The sequence below is a fragment of the Bemisia tabaci genome, chromosome 2 (genome assembly GCF_918797505.1).
Source record: "Bemisia tabaci chromosome 2, PGI_BMITA_v3".
Classification (NCBI taxonomy): domain Eukaryota; kingdom Metazoa; phylum Arthropoda; class Insecta; order Hemiptera; family Aleyrodidae; genus Bemisia; species Bemisia tabaci.
In genome coordinates this window covers 21,154,982-21,178,363 of record NC_092794.1, presented here as the reverse complement: position 1 = coordinate 21,178,363, position 23,382 = coordinate 21,154,982, and the positions used below count along the sequence as shown (strand labels likewise).

The following is a 23,382-nucleotide window of genomic DNA, read 5'->3' as shown; positions in this document are numbered from 1 at the left end:
ATATATGGAAGAACGTCGTATGAGCCTTCAGATGTTGCCAAGTTTTCTCCGATAAAACCCGAATTTAGTGGGAAAATTGTGAACGTTATTTTCTAAAATTCTTAGACAATTTTTTACGCAGTTTAATCTAAAGTATCTGAAAATTTCAAGGAAAAATATGCATGAATGTTGTCAAAAATGCATGTTTTATCAAGGGAAATTTGGCGACTCTTGAATGTTCATACGGCGTTCTTCCTTAGCACGGCAGTGAGTGTACAATTTTTCCGGTGACACAACACCTAGAAATCTGGAAATTGGAGGACTCATAGTTAGGCACCATACTGATTGTAAAAGTATGGAATTTTTTACACCTTTTTCTCGTTGTACAGCTTTTTATTCTGACATTTAGAAAACGGTTTCCAGGAGAAAACTCACAAAATACTTAAAATCAGCCTCATTTGCTGACATTTTGCGTGCCTCGAAAATCATGAATTGGACAGCGTTTAGCAGAAAAGAACCAATTCACATCAGCTATCGCCAAATTTAACTTGGCAATTTAATTTTTTACAAGAGAACGCATGTGTTGATTCCTTTGAAAACTTTAAGGAATTTGCCTCGAGCTATGCAGAAAATTTACCGAAATTTGCACAAAAATACGCACAACCATTTTCATGTAAAAAATAAAATGCCCAATTAAATTTGACAATCGCTGATGTGGCTTGGTTCCTTCCTGCTTACCGCCGCGGTGCCATTGAAAATCTAAAAATTGGCCAATACGCCACTACAATAGGTATTGTCAACATTGCCAACTTTTTTTTGTACTTTTATGTCAATTAGTCAAGTTTTTTCTGTAAAATTTCACAATAATACCCTTTATCCCCTTTGATATTGCCACGTTCGTAGACATGACGAGCCGCAGCTACTGCTTGTCACGTTTTCCGCCGATTAGGCGCGGCTCACAAGACGCAAGGTACAAGCGCGTGCAGCTTAAATTCTGAAAAATAGCCTACTGTCAGAACATTCGGCTTACTTTCACGGGGCGTTAGCTTATTTGTACCCAGTAATGTTTACAAATACCCCCTCCCCCCCTCAGTGTTGCCACATTCGTAATTGCAACCTTGAGTATGTCGCGTTCATACGGCCAACTTTAAACATCACGTCACAGATGTTAGAAAATTATTTTGCATACATTTACGATTCGCACTTATGGCTGCCAAGTGTTCCTGAAATTTGGTCTGCGTGAATTGACGAATAAATTGCCTAATAGTTCTGCACCAGTGGCGTGGCGTGAATTGCGATATATCGATTGTTATGCCATTTAAACCTATGGTGAAGAATCGATAATTAAGGTGTCCGCTGCGAACACCCTGTTTATCGATCCTTTTCCATAGGTTTACGTGGCATAACGATCGATATATACCGCAAAGCAAGCCACGCCACTGTTCTGCACGTAAATACGCGTGATGACCTGGCTGCCCTATGGGACCCATTAGGTCACTAGTTATGAGGCACAGAACTCAACACCCGTGGAATTTCCGCCCGTCAGTGACGAGGCGTAAATTATCGGTTATCGATATAATCTCGTTTGAAGCTGTGGTAAAGTATCGATTATTAAGGTGCTCGTTGCGAACACCCTTATTTTGACCATTGATTTTTTTCAATAAGCTTAAATGACAAATCAATCGCTGTATCACAAAGCACACCACGTCACTGCCGCTTGTTTCCCGCGAAATCTGCGCTCGCCCCGCATATGGACTACATTTTGCAATAAGGAACTACTATTTCTAGCTCATTTCAGAAACAGCGTATGTGCCATTGGATTCCTTATGAGAAAGGTGCTTTTATAGTAGAGCCAGTGATAGTGGTTCCTTATTGCAAAATGTAATCCATATAAGGGCCGTCCCCCGAGATTAATTCTCGGATCCTGCCAAATAGTGCGTGATATTTCAATTTTCCAGGGTTCTTTCTATCCCCGACGGATTATATTACTATAGTCGGTTTATTTCGGTCTTTTTCGCTCTCCCAGCACGAGAGCAGATGCGGTCGGTGATGACGCTCGGTCGAAAGGCGGAATCTCAAGAGGTAATTTTGACTTTATTTCGTCTCTGGGGTGCAGTAGAAAAAACGCAGGTTTTACAATTTAAAACCTTGAATTTCGTTATTCGGAGTGAAAAGCTTCTCGAAAAAAGGGGGAAAATTACTGCGTGCTCAGCTGACACTTTACCTCCCAAAAAAGGAGCCAGTGAAAAAAAAAAAATTGGCTGATCTCACACAAGTGCACTGATTGAAAATTAGGTCTTCGAGATTGCCACAATATTGAAGCCAGCAGAATAAGGAAGTAGTGTGTGAAAATCTTGCGAGACAACCCTCAGAGCAACGGGCCGTGGGGGGGGGGGGGATGCGAGTCATGCACTGTTCTCGCCGAGATTTAGGTAAAACCACTCCATTATTACATTTCTTGCGGAAACCGCATTATTCCCATACCATTAGCTTCTTACATACGGAACTTGCGCTTAAAAGCTCCAACTTATTGAAAGTTGGGGTATTGAATTCGCAAATCTACGACTAAGACAGAGCGGACAATATTGTATGAATCATATCCTTATTGGTCTAAAAATAGTGTCCCCAAGAAGTCGGCTTGTACCGGTATTGCTTAGATATACAGATATATATTGAAATTGTATTGCCGCATATAATGTGAATATAACCATGAATCCAAACGGCGATGCAAGAATAATTTGCAACAGGAATGGGCGGCAGTGGATGGCAGTGGACTAGGCCCTACCAATAAATGTAAAAGATTTTTCCGATCGAGTGCATGACACAACTTTCATCTTAAAAATTGTAATTGAATCAAGTTTTCGGCCAGAATAGCTCAAAATTGCTCTTAGGACAACTCAATTTTTAAATATTTTCCGGGTGAGGTTCTCCGGACCTCTCTTTTGAGGTGGGGAATGAATTCCCCCAAACTTTCCCCTAAAGGTAGGGGAGTCCAGCAGATCCCCCTTGATGGGGTGTCTTCTAGTGTCCCCGGACCCTCTTAATAAGGTGCCCTTCTGCCCTCCCTGCGAAAATATCCCAGTTCCGCCCATTTCGACAGGTTAACTAGCCCTGTCAGTGCTCCCAGTCCAGGTCCGGGACTCGGAACTTTTTTGTTCCAATTTTCCCACTCCATGACCGTCAAAAGTTCCGGGACTCGGAACTTTTTTGTTCCCATTTCCCACTCCATGACCGTCAAAAGTTCCGGGATTCCTTTTAGATTTTTCCGAAAGTTCCGAGAAAGTTCGGAAAATGCAAAAGATCCGGAACATTTCGGGACTTTCAAAAGTTCCGGGAAAAATTTAAAAAAATCTCAAAAGTTCTGGAATTCGGAACTATAGTTCCGGGAAATGGGAGCACTGCCCTGTCCTCACCACATGAGTCATTGGATTCAAAAGTTCCGGGATTCCTTTTAGATTTTTCCAAAAGTTCCAAGAGAGTTCGGAAAATGCAAGAGATCCGGAACATTTCGGGACTTTCAAAAGTTCCGGGAAAATTTCAGAAAAATCTCAAAAGTTCCGGAATTCGGAACTACAGTTCCGGGAAATGGGAGCACTGCCCAGTCCTCGCCACATGAGTCGTTGGCACGAAAGCTGCGTATGAGGACTAATTCATTTTAGGATTCACTTTTCTTTCTCAAAAGTTCCTCGTACGCAACGGACACGTGCTGTTGCGGGAGGGGGGGGGGGAGGCGCCACGCTTGGGAGCATCTCAGGTATATAATCACCGGCTTATCAATCATCACGTCAGTTGATCACCAGCTCTTAACTCCTTTAACTTGTGTGGTTGTTTGCTCGCTTGTTCACACGCGTTTCCGAAATCCGAAATTACGCGTTCTGTGAGTGCGGCGCGCTCTCACGTTTTTCGTAGGATAGAAACTTAGATTTTTCCCGACAACCTCTGGTGTTGCACATTTTCACCCACCCTTCTTTCGCATGTTTTGGTTTTATATGGCCATAAATCGCAGAAAACTCACACAATCTGGCTTGAATATAGCGCTCGAGCAGGAACTAAAAACCAATAAAATCCAGTTCATGATAGAGACAATTTTTTACATAGAACCTATTTAGACCCTCAGAGGAGCCGCTGATCTACGGATTTATCGAAGGATTCGAAATTGCATCAAACCTCGATTGTTTGCAACAGTGCGGCGGACCATTTTCACCATGCCAGACCACTGTGAAAAAGAGTACTATTATAAGTAAGTTCATATCTAGATTTTTTTCTTTTTTCAAGCAGCTTCTTTCAAGAGGAGAGTTCTAGGATTCTTCAAATCATACATGGATAAAACAACGTTTACCTATCCGTCCAAGCAATATATATCAACAAATACACTTTATTGCCAAATTTGGCCAGCTAAGCTATTAAAAACATGGTGAATGATGTATCAAACGAGCTTAAAGCCAAAAAATAAAATAATAATAAAGTGTATTCAGCTACCTACATGATAATGCAACAAGCAAAATATGAAAATACAACTCATACAAATATTTCTTTACAGTAGACATCATGTAGGTAGTTGAAAACACTAACTTATTATTTAATTTTTTAGCTTCTAGCTCGTTTGATACATCATTTACCATTATCGACAAATTCCGGTACAAGTTGTTTTCAACTTGAAGACGGGACGTTTCGGGACGCCTCGAACTGTGGAAAAAGAAATGTCTGCTATTTTTTGCCGACACCGTATCCTCAGTACGGAAGCTGCTCCTTGGTTTTTGTTTTTGCGCAATTCAGGTAAACGAGTTCGCAAGGAGCACAGGTCACCCTAAAATGCGATTGCATAGTAAAATTATTGCTCCTGTATCGAAGTGTTGTGAATGTTGTCTATTCACGAATTGAAGGGGCTTCCCTTATTCAAATTCATTGCCAAAAATTGTTAATACGTTACCTACACTTCTTTTGGCATTGCTAATTGCCTACCTCTCTTACACATGGTACATGGTGATCTTTTTGTTGATTATTTCAAAGGAGTACTTATTGACCAGTGGCGTGACGTGCTTTGCGATTTATCGATTGATCTGCCATTTAAACCTATGGAAAAGGATCGATAAACAGGAGGGTGTTCGCAACGAACACCTTAATAATATATTCTTTACCATAGCTTGAAATGAGGAAATATCGATAATCGATTATTCACGCCTCGCCACTGTTATTGAACGAATGATATGAAAATTCTGAAATTTCAAGGTGAAAAATTGCACTTTCGTTGCATTCAATTGCATAATTCTCTCAATATTATTGTTGCACTGTTTCTGATATTTTAAATGTATAGGATATTTGGGCAAAAGTAAATGATTTGTAAAGCTAACCGAATGTACTGATGGGGATTAAAACAAACGATCGAGGGACTAATAAAATGACACACAATTTGCTTCCTTTCCTTCTTCTCCTCTCGGTCGCTCTATGATCCAACCTTACAGTTTAATTATGAGTTAAAAGTCACTCTTGGAACGGCGCACAGAGGATCGAGTCAATAGGTTGGATCAGACAAAATTCGAAAACTTTAAACGCTTTTAAGTCCGTTTATACAAAACTTTGAAGTTCTAAAAGTGGTTCCATTGGTTTCCTCGTAAAATTGTCTTCAAGAAACACTCCTCAAAGTTTAAAATGTGGCGAAATGAACATAAATATTTGCAGTTTTTGTCAAAAATTTCATGTCCGACCTCTCTAATTGACTAGATCCACTGTGCGGTGGAGGTTTAGACAATTTTTTCGCCACCTCGTAAGTGCAAATTATCGCAGCGGAAAGTCGTGGGGAAACTTCCCGCGGAGAGACAGCCCCAGGCTTTCATGAAATTCCACTTTTAGTCTCCGACTAACTGTGATTACTTGCGGAAATGGTTGCAGACCTCTTCCGCCAACTCTCTCGCCTCCTCCCAACAGCAGGGATTGCGGTTCCACGAAATACATAAGGAGCGAAATGCACACACATATATCCCGAATACACACATATATCCACGAAAGAACGTAACTCCATTTCAAGGCTGCCACATTGACTCAAATAATCAATTTATATAACAAACACATACCTTTGCAATTTGTATCCAATATTTCTGGTTTTTTGCATTAAATCTGAGGATTAATCAGTGTTTCAGTTAGTAATGCCTAAGATTTTCCTGGTTAATATGCGTTTTGCGAGGGGAAATTCGGCAACATTGAAATAAAGATACGTTTTTTGTGTGGAAACGACGAAGTAAGGGGAGGAAAGTATTACAGAACCGATGACTCTAGTAATTACAGGCACCTTAGGGAGAGGTGGGGGGAGGGGGTCGGTAGTTCTGAGTAATTTTTGGAGTCACACTATAGATCTTGGTAATCGAGGTAACACTTAGTAGATCGCGGCGCCACGCGCCAGCTGAAAGCTCCTACAAGTCTTTATTTTCCCGGTGCAATCCGCAACAGACTACGACAGAGAAGAATGACGCCAAGCGCCTGCAATCAAGGCGATCGGCAATAATTGTGCAGTGTGGCGCTTTGCTTGTTAGATTTTTATCGGGACTTGAGGAGGGCGCCACGTAATGAGGCCCTTTGCTCTGTGGCGCATGGTTCAAATTTATTTTTGAATTTGCTGATACCGTTCTCGAAAGTTTTCTAAAGGTTTAGATGCAACCTTTCTTTACAAAATTGTTAAAAAAAAATCGTCAAACCTCATTCTTGTGCTGAACTTTAAAGAACTGTGCACCAGTGCATACCAGGTCTTTAACGGATAAAATCACTTAGGTGCAAGTGCAATTCTCCACAGTTTTTGGAGGATTGGACAAGGAAAATGTCGCCTTGATTTATTAAGCTTAACCGAGATTTATTAAGCCGGTGTGTGGCGCTACGATTACTTTGAGGGTGCATTGCCCAAAATCCTGCGGATACCGAGTGTTTGGCCACAATCCGTGGCACATATCACTATAGCCGTTCAAATCCGGTTTACGGGTGTCTTGCAAGGGGGAGGGGAAATTGAAATAAGTGCCTTACGTAATTTCCGGATGGCCCATTTGGCAGGCCATTTAATTTGCCAATCTGGTCAGCGATCTCTGAAAATGCATCAAATTTCACTCGGAGCTTTCAAAAATTGATGACCCACTTACATTGATCTCATTTTATCAACCTGTGCACTGTGCATAGTCATTGCCTAACAATGCCTGTTCAAATAAAGTGGTTTGCCTCGAGTGGCTCCTTGCTGTCATCGTTTTGTTTCATCATTTGGTACGTGCTAGATGGAAATTAATCCAATTTGCCCCGTCGAAAGCTTTGATCAATGAACTCTGCCCACAGTCCAGCACTCTAAGGCTAGCCGCGTTATTGTAACCATGCCAGATTTCCTAACTATACGCATTATTTCACTCGATAATTGTCCCCTCATGTTTCAAAAACCTACTCTGCCACGCTAAGGAAAAACGCCGTTTGAGCCTTCAGACGCTACCGAATTTCCTTTTACAATTTATTAATTTTCAAGAAAATTTGTGAATATTTTTCTTCCAATTTCTTGGGTAATCTTGCTTGCAATTTGATCTAAAAAGTTTGCAAAGTTCAAGGAATAATTTTGATAATTTTCCTCAAAAATAAGCATTTTATCAGGGGAAATTTGGCAACTCTCAAATGTTTATGCAGCTTTCTACCTTAGCACGGCAGTAGTGAAGATTGACTCTTGTGTAATTTTTTCGATTGATTGATACCGAAACCACGAAAGCCGTTTCATTTTTTGGAGTAGATACTGTTGAAAAAGGTTTTAATGATTTTTCCAAAGATTATGATGTAATTTTCTTGTATATTGCCAAGATCTTGTGGAGATGGGCTCTGCTCTACTTGTTTTCGATTAGTTGCAAAAAACATGTGACTCTAGGGGTTCATAATTGATGAAACCGCAAAATTTAAAAACTTAAAGGAAACGACCAGGGAACGAAAAAAAGAGTTCTTACCAGACACTTAATTAGTACCACATTTTGCACTATTAGCACTATTTTCACTATTTCTGGCTCATTTTTGAAACAACAAATATGCCATTGGTTTCCGTATGCAGAGGGGTGCTTTTACAGAATGTACCAGAGATAATGGTTTCATATTGCTAATTGTAATCCAATTAATGTAACACCCATTACCTATACCTACTACCGATGTTAATATCTATACACAAGTATTGAGTCTCACTAATCAGTCGTATGTTTTCTGTGTTTCCAGCTACGCGAACAGCTTTTCAAAAGTCGGAGGACACAAACTTCCGCTTTTAAATGCCTTGTATAAACACATCAGAGGATACAGTGTGATTCATGGGAACCCAGAGCTGCTTCCTCCTAAGGTAAGAATAATTCAATTTCTTGTCGGCCCTATACGAATTGTGTGAAAGCAAAAGACCCTTTCCCTTCTGTAGTTTTTCTCCTAGAATGATATATTAATGGTAAAACGGTCAGAGGACACATTTTGAATACAAACATTTTGAAGGGGTCCAGGTAGGTATTGCGTACAATGTATACTTATTAGATTTGTTGAAATTGTGTCTATTTGTGCACTTTTTCATCGATTTCCTTAGATTACATAAATGAATAGAGTAACTGCGTATGAAGTCGCCGTTATTGATAAAGCACAAACGATGCAGTGGCGTGGCGTGCTTTGCGATAAATCAATTGTAATGTCATTTAAACCTATGGAAAAGGATCGATAAACAGGGTGTTCGCAGCGAACACCTTAATAACCGATTCTTTACCATAGGTTTAAATGGCATAAAAATCGATACATCGCAATTCACGCCACGCCACTGAAACGATGGCAAAGTATTGTTCAACGATCAATTGGAGCCACTTTTCATTTTTTCATGAACTTCTTCACAACTTGAAGGAAAAAAGGAAAGGGATTATTTTACAACATTGAGAGGAGACGGTACATCTTAATTTTCAGCGAGTAATCTCTAGTTGCAGAGTGTATTTAATTTACATTCTTAAAGTCGCTTTTATAGCGCCGCCTCGCGCTCTGCGACGCCCAATCGCCATTGCCCCCTATCCTCCCAGAGATCATCAGGCAATTGGCACCTTCTGATCTCCTCCACCCCTTGTCGCCAACCTTTCACAGGACAGCGTGTATTTCAAGTTGTAAATATTTAATGTACTTTTTATGTTCCTTTCAAAGCTAAAAGATTTTATCGAAGAAAAAGCAAGTCTGTGCAAGCCGAGGGACATTCATATATGCGATGGATCGGAATCTGAAAACGAGAGTCTTCTTCAGCGGATGCAAAAGGAAGGCACAATAGTTCCTCTTCCCAAGTATAAAAACTGGTACGATTTTCCTTATACACTTTCATTTAATGCTTAAGTTACTATTCATTCCCATTTTACGATTAAAATGTTGCCCCAAAGTTACAATAGCACTAATTAAAAAATTAGATTTAAAATCTATCTAGGCTCAGTTCTTCCTCATATCCTGGCTTTGGGGTCATTTCTGAGCCTGAAATTGAAATCTGCGATCAGAGATGCGTAAGCTTCAAATCTACTGCCCTAATTTTGTGTTACAGTGACTTGAACGCCTCAAACTACCATTTTGGCTAAATTCTTAATGTAAAAATATGGCAAACGTTATATTTTGTGGTTAATTTTATGAGAAGAATCATTGGTTTCTAATTTTTAGACATCAAAATAAGGGAAATGGGACAGCTCTAATACGTCTTTCGCACCAAAATGCTCAAATGGTTACGTACATAGAGGTGGATCCAGTGAGTTGGCAACACTGTTTTATATCCAGTCAAGCCTATGGGAATGTATCCAGTGGCGTGGCGTGCTTTGCGATAAATCGATTGTTATGCCATTTAAACCTATGGAAAAGGATCGATAAACAGGGTGTTCGCAGCGAACACCTTAATAATCGATTCTTTACCATAGGTTTAAAAGGCATAAAAATCGATATATCGAAAGTCACGCCACGCCACTGAATGTATCGATTCTCGGAGGGGCCAAGTGTTTCAAAATGAATCGATCTTAGGCTCAAATGCAGAGTAAACAATGTTGCCAATCTGCTGGATCTGTTCTTGCCCGTGTAGATTCAAATTGCAGTGATTTTCAACAACAAAAATGTTTTTAAGGACAATCCACGTATATTCTTATCGGGTTGATGAATTATGTTACGTACCTACCCAGAGCTGTCAATAAAATACATTGCTTACCGAAAAAAAATTGACAACATTGTGGCACCTGACATTTATTGAAAGAGAAAATGCATTCAATGCTCGTTGCCTTTCATTTACCTCGACGATAGACCCGCGAGCCTTCTTGGGAGCTCATTCTAACCAGGATAAAGTTGGACGAAGTCAGGGCACCGAAGAGGGAACCAGAGGCAGAAAGAGCTCGCGCTTAACAAGGACCAGACGGAGTAGATCGTAGCGCCTTGATGCAACTATTCATGTTCCACGGATATGCTTGTTGCATATTCAAAAATTGAAGGCGCTCACGCAATACAGGTACTCAGTTCATCATGGCACCTCGATGCAACTGTCAACGTTCCACGAATGTGCGTGCGTGTTGCATGTTCAAAAATTGAAGGCACTTCCACTTTCCTCACATGTTTCGGCTCCGCTGCTGCCAACATTTGTAATTAATACTGACCCACAGTATCGATTATTTCACCCGCTTAGCCCCGTGGAAATCGTGGAACTACATGCTTCATCAAGTACTTTAATTATTTTCAGTTGGTTGGCCAGGACGAACCCCGCAGATGTCGCGCGAGTCGAGAGCAAAACATTCATTGTCACCCGACAGAAGAGGGAGGCCGTGCCCACCGCCAAACCTGGAGTCCAGGGTCAACTAGGGAACTGGATGTCTTACGATGACATGGATAAAGTCGTCAGCGAAAGGTTTCCTGGATGTATGAAAGGTAAATATCGGCAACGTCATTAGTGGCGTGGTATGCTTTGCGACCTATCGATATTTCTCCATTTGAAGCTATGGTAAAGAATCGATTATTAAGGTGTTTCACCTTGTTTGTCGATACTTTTCCATAGGTTTAAATGACCGATCAATCGATATACCTCAAAGCACGCCACGCCACTGAACGTCATTAACATTGTGCGAATAACATGTATGAAAAAGGAGTCAAAGTTTAGGAGGTCTCGCTGGCAAACAAGAGTCATGATGACATCCCACCGCACCGATTCAATAACCGATTCCGTTTAATCCGTATCAATCCGACCCTATCGAAGTTTACTGACCTTAATCATTTGATATCTCTGTATTGTTTGCAGTCACTTTGATCTTCGCTCAACATCACTTTGATCGTCTGACGTCAGTGTAACCAGTCTCAAGTCACAGTGTTCGGTAAAAACAGAGACAAGAGACCTCCACTAGTAAAAAATAAAAACCGCACAAAAACCTCCGGCCCTGGAGGCCGTACTTACGGGCTGCATAGACATACCGTCCCGCGTTCCGGGCTCAGAGGCCGAAAGTATCGGGCGTGGCACCGGAGCAATCGAAGCTACGGCTCCATCACCCGGAACTTTCGGCCTCTGAGCCGGAACGCGGACGGTATTTCTATATAGCCCGTAACTATTTATTTCAGTGCAGGGGCCCACGAAGCGGGTCTTGGAGGCTGGAGAGGGGTAAGCGATCAGGGGCACACCCTCTGTGGGCTGATTATTGAAATTGATAGACAAAGCAATAGACAAAGAAGATAAAAATGATATGGAGGGATCCTATTGGTGGAAGCGGGTGGTTGCGATGGACAAATGACGTATAGGTAATAGACTAACGAACGGCAACCCACGAGGGACCCGATAGTTAGTCCATCATTTACCCCCTTAGTCTATAAGAACCATCCATTTCAACCAATAGGATCGCTCATACTCCTTAGCGACGGTGTCTAAGCTCGGCAATCATACATAACTCGGTTTGCGCACGTCGCAGACTTCCTATCATACTTTATCTTTTAAACGGAAAACTGGACTCAAGCGACCAATTCTTTCAAAACTGTCCGTAATTTTTCTTGCGTCCTATGCGAAGAAAATTCTGCAAAAACTTCAAGGAACGATGTCCATTTGTTCTCCTTTACAAAAAATATTATAGAGGTGGAGATTGTTCAGACACCGCAAACGAGTTATGTGATTGCCGACTTACACCGTCGTTATGTATTCTTTGTCTATAGCTTTGTCCATAAATTTCAATAATCGGCCCGATGGTACTATTCTTTTCTTATTCTGCGCTTCAACAGCCCTGATTTTCCGCTGTTTTTTTTGTCATTTAGACCGCACCATGTACGTGATTCCGTTTAGCATGGGTCCGGTGGGCTCCCCATTCTCGAAGATAGGGGTGGAAATCACGGACTCACCGTACGTTGTAAGTTCGATGCGGATCATGACACGGATGGGCGCGCCGGTTCTTAAGGAACTCCTCGCCGACAGTAGCCAGGACTTCGTCAAGGCCTTGCATAGCGTCGGCACCCCCGAGTCCGGCAAGCACGAATACCCGTCATGGCCATGTGATCCTCAAAGAACCGTCATCCTCCACAAGTAAGTTCCTCCACGTTATCGTCCACATTTCCTCCAATCAGGGGGCGGGGCGGGGGTCATACAAGCGAAAGACAGGACGATTCAAGCGGCAGATACACCTGCAGTTACAACTGCTTGTTAAAAGTGGAACACCAATAGGAACACGGGATTTCGATCGCTCGACGTCGAGCTATCGAAATCCTCCTTGCCTATTGGTGTTTCAATTTCAACAATAGCTTGTGACTCGCAGGTGTATCTGGTCTTTCAGTGGCAATGGTGGTAGGGTAAGCTGTAACATCCATCCCTCACCTAAAGGGTTTGCACTGAAAAAAAATTCTCGGCGTTTTTACCAAGGACCGTTGGTACCTTTACCATCTCACTTTTTTTACCAATTATTGGTAATTTTACTAAGACAGACTAGTAAGCTTACCTAAAAACCGGTATTTTTACTGTTTTTTTTTAGGTAAGAATACCACTTTTATTGGTAATCAATTCCCGGTAACTCTGCCATTTTACCTCGGTAATTCTACCACAGTCGATAAAAAGTATTGGCATTTTTACCAAGGTCTAGTAAAATTACCGAAAAAGTTCAATAATTTTACCAAGATCTCTCGGTAAAAGTACCAATTCCTTAAATGGTAATTTTACCAAGAAAAAACTGAGATCAAATAGAACCCTGAATTCTTGGTAATTTTACCCTTTTCTTAGTAAATACACCGAGATTTTTTTTTCCAGTGCGGCAGATACACCTGTAGTTACAAGTGCTTGTTGAAAGTGGAACACCAATAGGAACACAGGATTTCGATCGCTCTACGTCGAGCTATCGAAATCCTCCTTGCCTATTGGTGTTTCAATTTCAACAGTAGCTTGTGACTCGCAGGTGTATCTGGCCCTTCAGTATGACAATGGTTGTGGGGTTTGTGGGGTTGTGGAGCTGTAACATCCATCCCTCACCTAAAGGGTTTGGAGAGTACGGAATACACCCGAAAACAGAGATGGGGTCGGGGGTCGGGGGAGCTTTTCTGGAAATTTCCTAAAATTTCGAATTTTAGAGAAAGTAAAAGATACCTATTACGAATTATTTAAAGTTTATTAAAGATGTTTTCGTATTTCAAAATGTAGTGGAATTTTATTTAGAATTTGATTTTAACAGAGGGCATTTGCTCCAGAGAAAATAGTTTTCACCTCGACGGAGTAAGAGGGGCGATTAAATCTAACCATTGATATTTTATTCCATTTTGCTTTACTAATACAGTGTTTTGTGTATCTTTAATGATCCTAACAGACCCGAAACGAACGAAATAGTTAGTTATGGCAGTGGTTACGGAGGAAACTCCTTGTTGGGGAAAAAATGCCTCGCCCTGCGAATCGGATCTACCTTAGCGAGAAAAGAAGGCTGGCTCGCAGAACATATGTTGGTGAGTGGCCTCAATTCAATCCATTTTTCCATGGACACACTTTATCTTTTACCAAGATCCTGCATTGCTACATTAAGTTCAAAAACAGAGATCTGGACCAGACGGAGATAAGAAAGATGAGTAGTAGAAAGCAAAGGTATTTTGGTGTAACCTAAACTTTTCGCCGAAAAGAATCAGACAGACCCCTTAAAAAATTTTGATATCCTGAAAAAATATGCAAAGTATCTGAACTTAAAGGACAATCTACGTATACTTTCTGGGATGATGACAAGGACTAGACGGAGTTGGTCGTAGCGCCTTGATGCAACTATTCATGTTCCACTGATGTGCGTGTTGCATATTCAAACACTGAAGGCGCTCGCGCTTTACAAGGACTGAGTTCATTATGGCTCCTTGATGCAACTATCAGTTGCACAAATGTACGTGTTGCACGTTCAAAAATTGAAGGCACTCCCGAACTTCCATTAACATGCATAAAAATATTAATAAAATGAGCACGAGAGTACAATAATTCTTAGGACCGAGGTTTTCTTGTGTTTTTTATTTCTTCAATTCACTATCAACGTGCAACATCACGTACATCCTGCATGACTTTTTAATAAATTATAATTTTCTAACTGGGTATTTTGTGTTTCGTAGATCTTAGGCATAACAAACCCAGACGGAGTGAAGAGGTATATCACAGCTGCGTTTCCGAGTGCTTGCGGTAAAACCAATCTGGCAATGATGACACCAACCCTAAAAGGTTACTCAGTCAAAGTTGTCGGCGATGACATCGCATGGATGAGATTCGATAGTGAAGGACAGCTACGGGCCATTAATCCTGAAAACGGATTCTTTGGTGTTGCGCCAGGTTAGAAACATACAGTGATTCACATTTTACAATCTTTATAGTTTTATTTCAAGTACTTGGCTTAATTGTAATGTAGGCACAATGAACCAGTGATGGTCTGCAAGTATAATACCCCTAGCCAAACTGAAAACAATTTACGTCGAGGGGCATTGTAGAGACACATTTCAAAACAAGATCCCACAAGCAGATTATCAGATAGATGCGTGCACGACGGTGATTTTTTGACTACTCTGCACTTTAGTAACGTTCTTTCCCAACCGACCATTTTTCAAAATTTCGAAATAAGGGTATCAGTTAAGCGTATCGAAAGATTGAAAATGAGAATGACCGTCTCCTTTTAAGTTAGGGGTTCAGAGCGACTTAAAAGTCGTAGGACACCCTTGTAACTTTTGAAGGAATTCAGATAGAGACTCGAAATTCTGAGAAATCTCTTACGTCAAAGGAGATTACTTTTTGGAGCCCCCCCCCCTCCTCCCCCCAAAAATAATGGAACTCCTTCTGGATTGAGCGAGGCTATGGGCACCAACTTTTTAAAAATTGTTTCCTTCTTCTTTCTCTACTTCCTCTTTTTCTTACTTTCCTTTTTCTTGTCTCCCATCTTCTACCTCCTCTTTCTTTTCCTAATTTTCTCCTTTCCATTTATTTATTTCTTCCTCTTCCTCTCCTTCTCTCTCTTCAAGCTCTCCCTCTTTCATTTCTTTCCCTTTTTCTCTTCATTTTAATCTTCCACCACCTCTCTTTCTATTTCTTTCCTCCATCCATCGGTCAGGAAAGGAGACGCCAAAATTGCTGTTTGCGCGGATGACAGTTTACCCTCGCGACGCCCCCGCTGAAAAATTGACGGTGGAAGCGCTTAATTACTGAATCGCTGGCTTAATCTCTGCTTGCAGGAACGTCCTACGAGACGAATCCAAACGCGATGCGCACGATTTTTGAGAACACGATTTTCACAAACGTAGCTTCAACAAGTGACGGAGGGGTCTATTGGGAAGGAATGGATATTGAACCCGGCGTACAGATCACCGACTGGAAAGGGAATCCCTGGAACCCCACAATGAAAACACCTGCTGCACACCCGAACTCGAGGTGAGTAATTAGTTTTGTTAATCCCTAGCCTCCCCCCTCCCCCCACACTACCCTCGCCACCAAAATCCTCAATAACACATTAGCGGAATCCCTCTCAACGGCAATTACTCACTGTAAGCTTCCTTCCTCAGTTCCGCGGTTCCTCTCCGCGGGTCTCGAAATGGGTCTGTTGTACACGAGAAATATAGATAAATAAATAGACTTTTAGGATAAAATTGATCTCTAGAGCGGGGAAGAAATTAAGCACCATAACCAGAGATGGAAATGAAATGTGTTGAAACTTTTGGTGATGCATTCAGGAGGCTTAAAACGCGTAAAAATAGTGATACCGCGATTTTGAAAATTTTCACCCTCCCTTGCCACCCTTTGGGATTCCCAACATTTTATTTTTATGAACTGAAATGTCGCCGCGCCTTGCTCTCCGTCTATAGTATTATAGTCCGTCATAGTATTAACTACGTGTCTATGGCAAGATCGCTGTCAGTGATGGTTGAATGACGCAGAGCGCACAGAAGCGCTATTAGAGCGACTTACCTACTATTAACCACGTAGAAGTATAGACGCAAAAGAATTATTCAAAAAAGAACACCCTCGAGAGCCGTAAAATGTCTGTTTTCGACGTAGCATATCCCACAAAAATTAGTGCATACGAAAGTATGTAGAGTCAAAAAGTACAAATTAATTTCTTGCATTTTTAGACACCAAGATATCGATAAAATTATGAAAGCTAGGTATAATTTATTAAAATACTGCTTACCTACGATTTTTCATGGAATTGGGATTCATGGATTGGTATTCGATTCGGTATGACCAAAGTAATTACAATTTGAAGTTACCAAGTTGTTTGCAATTTTAAATCCAAGATAGCGGAAAAATAGGGCTGGCTACAATTCGTAAATGGGCTATAAAACCTATGAGAAAGTGCTGAGTAATGAGAAGTATCGATTAACGAAAATTGGATCCACCACAATTGTGCAAAAAAGTCTATGCAGACATAGAATTTGCGCCAACATTTTTTTAACATGCTTTGACCAGGCAAAAAGTAGTGTTGACCGTTTTAAAATTATTAGATCACTCCTGTCTACTCCATTTTAGAGCCATATTCTTCATCCAAGAAATAAAAATCTCCGCTAAATGTTTTGGGACACTAATTTTAAGGTTTTCTTTATAGTGAATCGCGAGATATCAAAAAATTTAAAATGGACCATTACAAAACCTCGTAGTTTAATCGTGACTTTTTCACAACAGGTTCTGTACACCTGCAAGTCAGTGTCCGATTTTAGACAAAGAGTGGGAGAATCCAGAAGGAGTGCCAATTAGTGCGATTCTGTTCGGCGGAAGGAGACCGGAAGGAGTGCCTTTGGTTTATGAGGCCCTTAATTGGCATCATGGGGTCTACGTCGGTGCATCGATGAGGTCTGAAGCAACGGCAGCCGCAGAGCACAAGGTAGGCATTTTTTTTTTTAAAGATAACGAAATATTTATTAATTTTGTTACAAAGGTGGAACCATTATTGGACAGATGATGGCCGAAGGCCTAAGAATACATGTTAAGATACAAGGTGGGCATTGCGGTTATCTCCTTGAAAACTCTCACCTCTGCATTCATCCATGGCCTCCGAAGTATCGAAATCGTAATAAAAATCCATATTTTTCACAACATTTAAACGGCAACATAAACACGTGTTCCTGAAGATTTTAAACACTGCGATTGTTAAAAATAAGGAAAAAACAAACTGAAACACACATTTTTTAACTTTTCAAATTGAAATTATCGTTTATTTTAATTAGCGATATTTACAATTTTAAACGTTAATAAATGCGTGTTTCGGTTTGTTTTATCCTTATTTTAATTGTTTTAAGACCACGCAAAATGGGCTTCACACATTAATAATGCGATTGTGTTATGCCTCATTTTTTCGGCAAACAAATTGAAGAGTTAGGCGCAAAAACGGCTCGAGTAGCAAAATCGCGCTTCCACAAAACAGCGATTGAGTATTTTATTATGGTATCAGTTTGTTACATTACCAGGTATAGCATCGATGAGGTCAAAGAAAAGTTAGTCATATCCTAAGCTCAAGTTGGCAATTGAAATACAGAAATATATTGTTGAAAATGAGAAATAACAGAAATGGAAGAGGTGTAATCGGTGGTGAAAGTACATGAGTTGAGGGTAACTGGGCCGACCTTTAGGCAGGGTGGTGAGATAGGATGTGCAACGTCCACAGTCCAATTTTGTGACGTATAGAGAGAATGTGAAAGTGGTTAATTGCAGGCCCACAAGACATTGCAGCCTTTGGACGCATCAATAAAATGACGTAATACTGCAGCATGAAATGTATCCACCCATGTATTTTCTTAGATGTAATGTATTACTTCTTTTTTTTTTAGGGAAAAGTAATCATGCACGATCCATTTGCAATGCGACCGTTCTTTGGTTACAATTTTGGAGAGTATTTAGCCCACTGGATTAGCATGGAAAAGAAACCAAACGTGACCCTGCCGAAAATCTTCCACGTCAACTGGTTCAGAAAAGACTCCAAGGTATATACACAATCTTAGAATGACACACAATTCCGTAGACCAGTCATAGACCCTTAGCTTATTTAAAACTTATAATATAACTACAGTCGCTTTTCTTTGCCCGCGGATTCATCATTTCAAATGAAATTAAATATTTTGCTGTGTAATGGAAACTTTTTTAAATTTATTTTACTAGAAAAAAATTGTAATATTTTTACATAATATGGTCAGTAAATGCCAATTTTAAACAATCAACAAGATGAATTCGACGTCTGAGAAAGGTAGGCAATTTGCAATGCAAAAAATGTTGCACTTGTTTCAATTTTATTACAACGAATCCGAATGCCATAAAGAGGAGCCCCTTCAATTTGCGAACATACAACACGCACTACATTCCGACACCATGAAGTTTACCATGCAAATGCATTCATTGCAACTTGCGTTACTTGGGACTTAGGTTCCGTTTGAAAGCTCGGTTGCATGAACCGAAGATACAGTTCGTAGAACCAAAGTCAGTGACACACGATCAAACCATGCTATCGATATATCGAAGTCAAATGCTGAGATTGGTCCAAGTGATCGAATAATAAGCCAATCACATAACATCCGACCTTGATACGTTGATAGCGCAGTTTGATCGTGTGGCAACCGTGAAATTAGCTCATGAGTACAGTTACGTTAACCGAATAGCCCACGTATCATTTTTCGTCGGAAAAATCGCAATATTTTGGAATTAATTTGCGATTTTTTTACGTTTTTTGGCGATAAAATCGCCAGGACCATCAGCATGAGCGATTACCCTCAATCTTAGCGTAATTTTATCTCCACGAAATCGCGTTCAATAAATTGAAAATTTATCTCAATTTACCACAATTTTTTTTTTCGATAATATTACGACACATTCTTCGATTAAATCGCAACTTACCGGGATCACTGCTACTTTGAAGTGCGGTGGATGTGTAACACTATACTAACGAGTCATATGACCGAATCGACCATTGTTTTCTCTATGTGTATCCTTTGCAACAGTTCTCCATTTTCAGTAAGGTGTATGTGCATCACTGTTCAATTTAACGAACAAAAAATCAATATTATGTCTTACAGGGACATTTTATGTGGCCTGGTTTTGGTGAAAATTCCCGTGTGCTCGATTGGATTTTGCGTCGGGTCGATGGTATCGGAAGCATCGCACAAAAGACTCCTATTGGTTACGTCCCCACCAATGATTCAATCCCGTCACAAGGACTCAAAACGCCTGTCGACTTTACACTCTTAGCAGCTGTCGACAGGGAGTTCTGGCTGAAAGAGGTAATAAGGGATTATCAAAATCTTGGATTTATTTTGAATTTTGAGTTCAACGCATGGCTGAGCCCAGCTTGCGTGTGCATGTGATCGGCGAAATAATTTGCATTGACTTTCTCCCCCCCCCCCCCTTTTCTCTCTCTCTCTTTCTCTCTCCCCCTCTCTCTCAAACTATTTCTTTCAAATTATCGAAGTATTAAGGCAGATATAGACGAGGCATGAAATAACCTGTAATGAAACCTGTTTCTTTACGTAGAGTACTTTCATAGAGATGAAATGGCCTCTAGAGGATTCTTTTCTGATAGCCTAAGTCATCTCATGAAGGCTGAGTTCTTAGGATAAGAAGAAAGGGCTGCACGTTGCATACAAATTTAAACGTGTTTCAAGTGATTCTAAAGTATAGATAATGAGTTTTTTTTTTTTTTTTTTGCTAGAATCAACGTAAAACTCACGTATATCACATAGTTAATCATATGTACTCATTGTCATCTTTGATTACCATTTTGCGCATTACATATGTTTGAAAGAATCTATTTAATTTGAACCTCTACTACGGGAGGGATAAGAATAATTAGTAGAGAAGATGAAGAGGATGCCCACGGAAAGGGTAGCACACTTTCCATTAAGTTTTTTTGACTAAATGTGAGAAAATACTTCATGTATGTTCGATCAAGTATTGAAAGATCCCACGACATATTATCAAAGTGCGTAACGATTTTTGATACAAATATTTTAACTCAGGTGTAGGTGATGAGGTATCACGCGAAATTGAAGGCGTTTCCGACTTGTGACAACAGTAGGGCTGCATTTTGCAAAAAAGAACCAAGGGTATTACAATGTCACTAAGGTTGTGCAACTTTTTTTTACCTTGAAATCGATTATAAACTGATCATTCAAACATGGTTTATCTTTACTCCAATTCAAAAAAGAAATTACCTCAGTGAATTTAACTTTCTGCACGATTTCAGTAATTTTTTGCCAAAAGTGTAAATTACACAATCCACCAACATGGGAATGCCCTTGGTTCCTTTTAGCAAAATTCAATCCAGTTGGTTGTAGCTTACAACAGCCTACTCTTTTAATGATGGTACTCTACTTTTAGATACATTAAAGACAAAACTAACGGAAGTTTCGACCAAAATAGATGACATTGATTATGACACGCGGAGACAGATCAATATAGATTAAAGAAAGCTGTCCCGAATATTTGCACGAATGACGTTATTTTGTCGTATAAATGAGTGAGTACTTAACAGACTCTGTTCTTTTTTCCAGGTCGACGAGGTCCATCAATATCTCATAAACCAGTTAGGTCCAGATCTACCGTCTGCAATCCAGGCTGAAATCAATGCATTAAGGGAGCGATTGTCGGAGTCAAACTAATCCACGAGTACGATCTCCTCTGTCAACTGCCATTATTTTTGGAGGATGTCGAATGGAACGATTATAAAGTGTGGGTCCCGAATGAATGAAGCGGGTCCCGAGAAAGTTGGATCCCGTGTCTGGATCGGTACCAATATGAAAACAAATCGTTTTACGTAAATGGCAGACGCCAAAAAGTAAAATATGATCGACTTGAGTTCCCAGACTCTGCTTTTAAAAAAAATTAATAACTGGGCCTGAGAACTTCCGCCCCCCTTCCCTTAATATCGTCATCTTCAGGCCAAAGTATCGAAAGCGCCATGCGACGTTTCAAAATTTTCGCCGCCATTTTATTTTTTTACAAAGAAATTGATCAACGAGGCTGTCAGAAAATTTGACTGAATTTTCTTTGTGGTGCCGATAAAATTCAGTGAAATTTTTTAAGAGATTCAACCAACAATGTCTCTGTAAAAAATAAATTGGCCGCGGAAATTTTGAAACGTCGCATGGCGCTTGTGATACTTCAGCTAGAGGGTGACGATATAGTGAATCGTTTATTCTGGGTCCGCGTTACTATTGCTTGATGTGTAGAAAACCCCGCATGTATCGGCGATATACTAAGAAAATAAGTTCGGTCTATGAGCCGTAAGCACAGTGATTCATACCGGCCGTACTTCTTGCTTCTCGCGGTTCTACGAACCGTAACTTCGGTTCATGCGACCGAACTCTCAGACCAGGCTCGCGGTTGCACGGACCGAGAAACCGAGAACCGAGAGTACGATGTTTCATGAACCGAGTAATACAGCCGAGATGAAACACCATTCTCACGGTTCAGAGATCGACTTTTTGATCGGTGAAAATAATGCGAGGAAATATACGCGAAGCAATAAAATTGAAGAGAAAAAGGGGACGGGGGAATTTACAAAAATTAATAGGGGCCTTTAAATGACCTGCGCCTGCATTCTTTCTTTCGGCCACTACGCAACTCGGTTTTTCAGTTTAATGACAGTCAAATGAGCTACCGAACCCGGTTTGACACGGGACCCAATTCGCTTAATTCTTTAAGGTTTAAGGCCCAATTCACCGTTTTCCGTCGCATGTGACAATGTCGGGCGAAACGGAACGTGAGGTGAAAGGTCAAATCTTCCAGTTCATCGACACTGCATGCAATAATGCGTGCATGCTTGAATTGAAACATCAATCTTCAGTTTCCGATGTTATGAGCACTATCAAACCCTCTCAAGGAGGTCGAATCCAGTGGCGTGGCGTGATCGATTGATCTGTCATTTAAACCTATGGAAAAGGATCGATAAACAGGGTGCTCGCAGCGAATCCCTTAGTAATCGATCCTTTACCATAGCTTCAAATGTGGAAATATCGATAATCGATCATTCACGCCTCGTCACTGGTTGAGTCATACAGTGGCGTGGCGTGAATTGCGATATATCGATTGTTATGTCATTTAAATGTATGGAAAAGGATCGATAAACAGGGTGTTCGCAGCGAACACCTTAATAATCGATTCTTTACCGTAGGTTTAAATGGCATAACAATCGATATATCGCAATTCACGCCACGCCACTGAAGTCATAGTTTGCATTAGGAAGTAACGTTGTTTGAACGGAACTATTTTGAAAGATGGTAGTAGATTCTTCAATTTTGAGTACCTATTTCTCAGATTTGCAAAAATATGATCCACTAATTTTGAAAAACACACTACCTAAGAGTCAATTTTTGTAATTTTAAATATTTGTAAAAGTCAAATTCTCATGTTTTCAATCTTAAGTCTCGTTTCGTCTGATCCTATCACTTGCAAGGAATCTTAGGCGATTGCTTCTCCTTTTATTCAACCGATTTTATTAGTATTAAAGTATTATCGTTTTCTCTTTTTTACCGTGCCAATAAAATATTTTATCGTGATTGTGATATTGATGTGATATACGCATTAAAACTTTTGATGATCAGACGTTCAAAAAATTCCTAGCGCTGAAAAATCACTATTTGTTGTATCATATGTTCTGTCGTTTTTATTTTGAATTACATTATGTTCTCATTCGTTACGTGATCATCTTTTTTAATTCCTCCCTTATCGAAGAATTTTTATCAGTTATGGACAAAATGAACCAGTAATAAATTTACCAAATATGTCATAATTCAATTTTAGAAATTCAATGTTCAAATGGAATTTAACAACTGGGATATGAGTTAGCATGACAGCGGTTCAAGCGGCTCAGTATGTATAAACGAGCAGTGAACTCCAACTTCACATGCTGGGAAAAAAAAAAAAAAAAAAAAAAAAAAAAAAAAAAAAAAACCGCGTAATTGATCCATGTATCGATGGCCAAAGTGCGGAATCACGTTTCTCTA

At 40.2% G+C, this 23,382-nt stretch overlaps 1 protein-coding gene across 4 annotated transcripts in view; it reads left to right on the top strand.

Annotated features, from left to right (window-relative positions):
- LOC109043550 (phosphoenolpyruvate carboxykinase [GTP]) overlaps positions 1-23,075 on the top strand; it is a 33,505-nt gene extending 10,430 nt beyond the window's left edge. For 2 of the 4 annotated variants that reach the window (XM_072296901.1, XM_072296902.1), the window contains exons 3-13: positions 8,191-8,308; positions 9,133-9,278; positions 10,682-10,866; positions 12,229-12,493; positions 13,758-13,890; positions 14,530-14,743; positions 15,634-15,829; positions 17,078-17,276; positions 18,220-18,372; positions 19,456-19,659; positions 20,929-23,075. In XM_072296901.1, coding sequence (XP_072153002.1) covers positions 8,191-8,308; positions 9,133-9,278; positions 10,682-10,866; positions 12,229-12,493; positions 13,758-13,890; positions 14,530-14,743; positions 15,634-15,829; positions 17,078-17,276; positions 18,220-18,372; positions 19,456-19,659; positions 20,929-21,036 — 1,921 coding nt within the window. In that variant the 3' untranslated portion in view covers positions 21,037-23,075. Of the gene's footprint in view, positions 1-3,758; positions 4,220-7,065; positions 7,219-8,190; positions 8,309-9,132; positions 9,279-10,681; positions 10,867-12,228; positions 12,494-13,757; positions 13,891-14,529; positions 14,744-15,633; positions 15,830-17,077; positions 17,277-18,219; positions 18,373-19,455; positions 19,660-20,928 lie in introns of those variants that run through there. The other 2 variants (XM_019060765.2, XM_019060764.2) reach the window with 2 other exon arrangements.
- Positions 23,076-23,382: the final 307 nt, after the last annotated feature.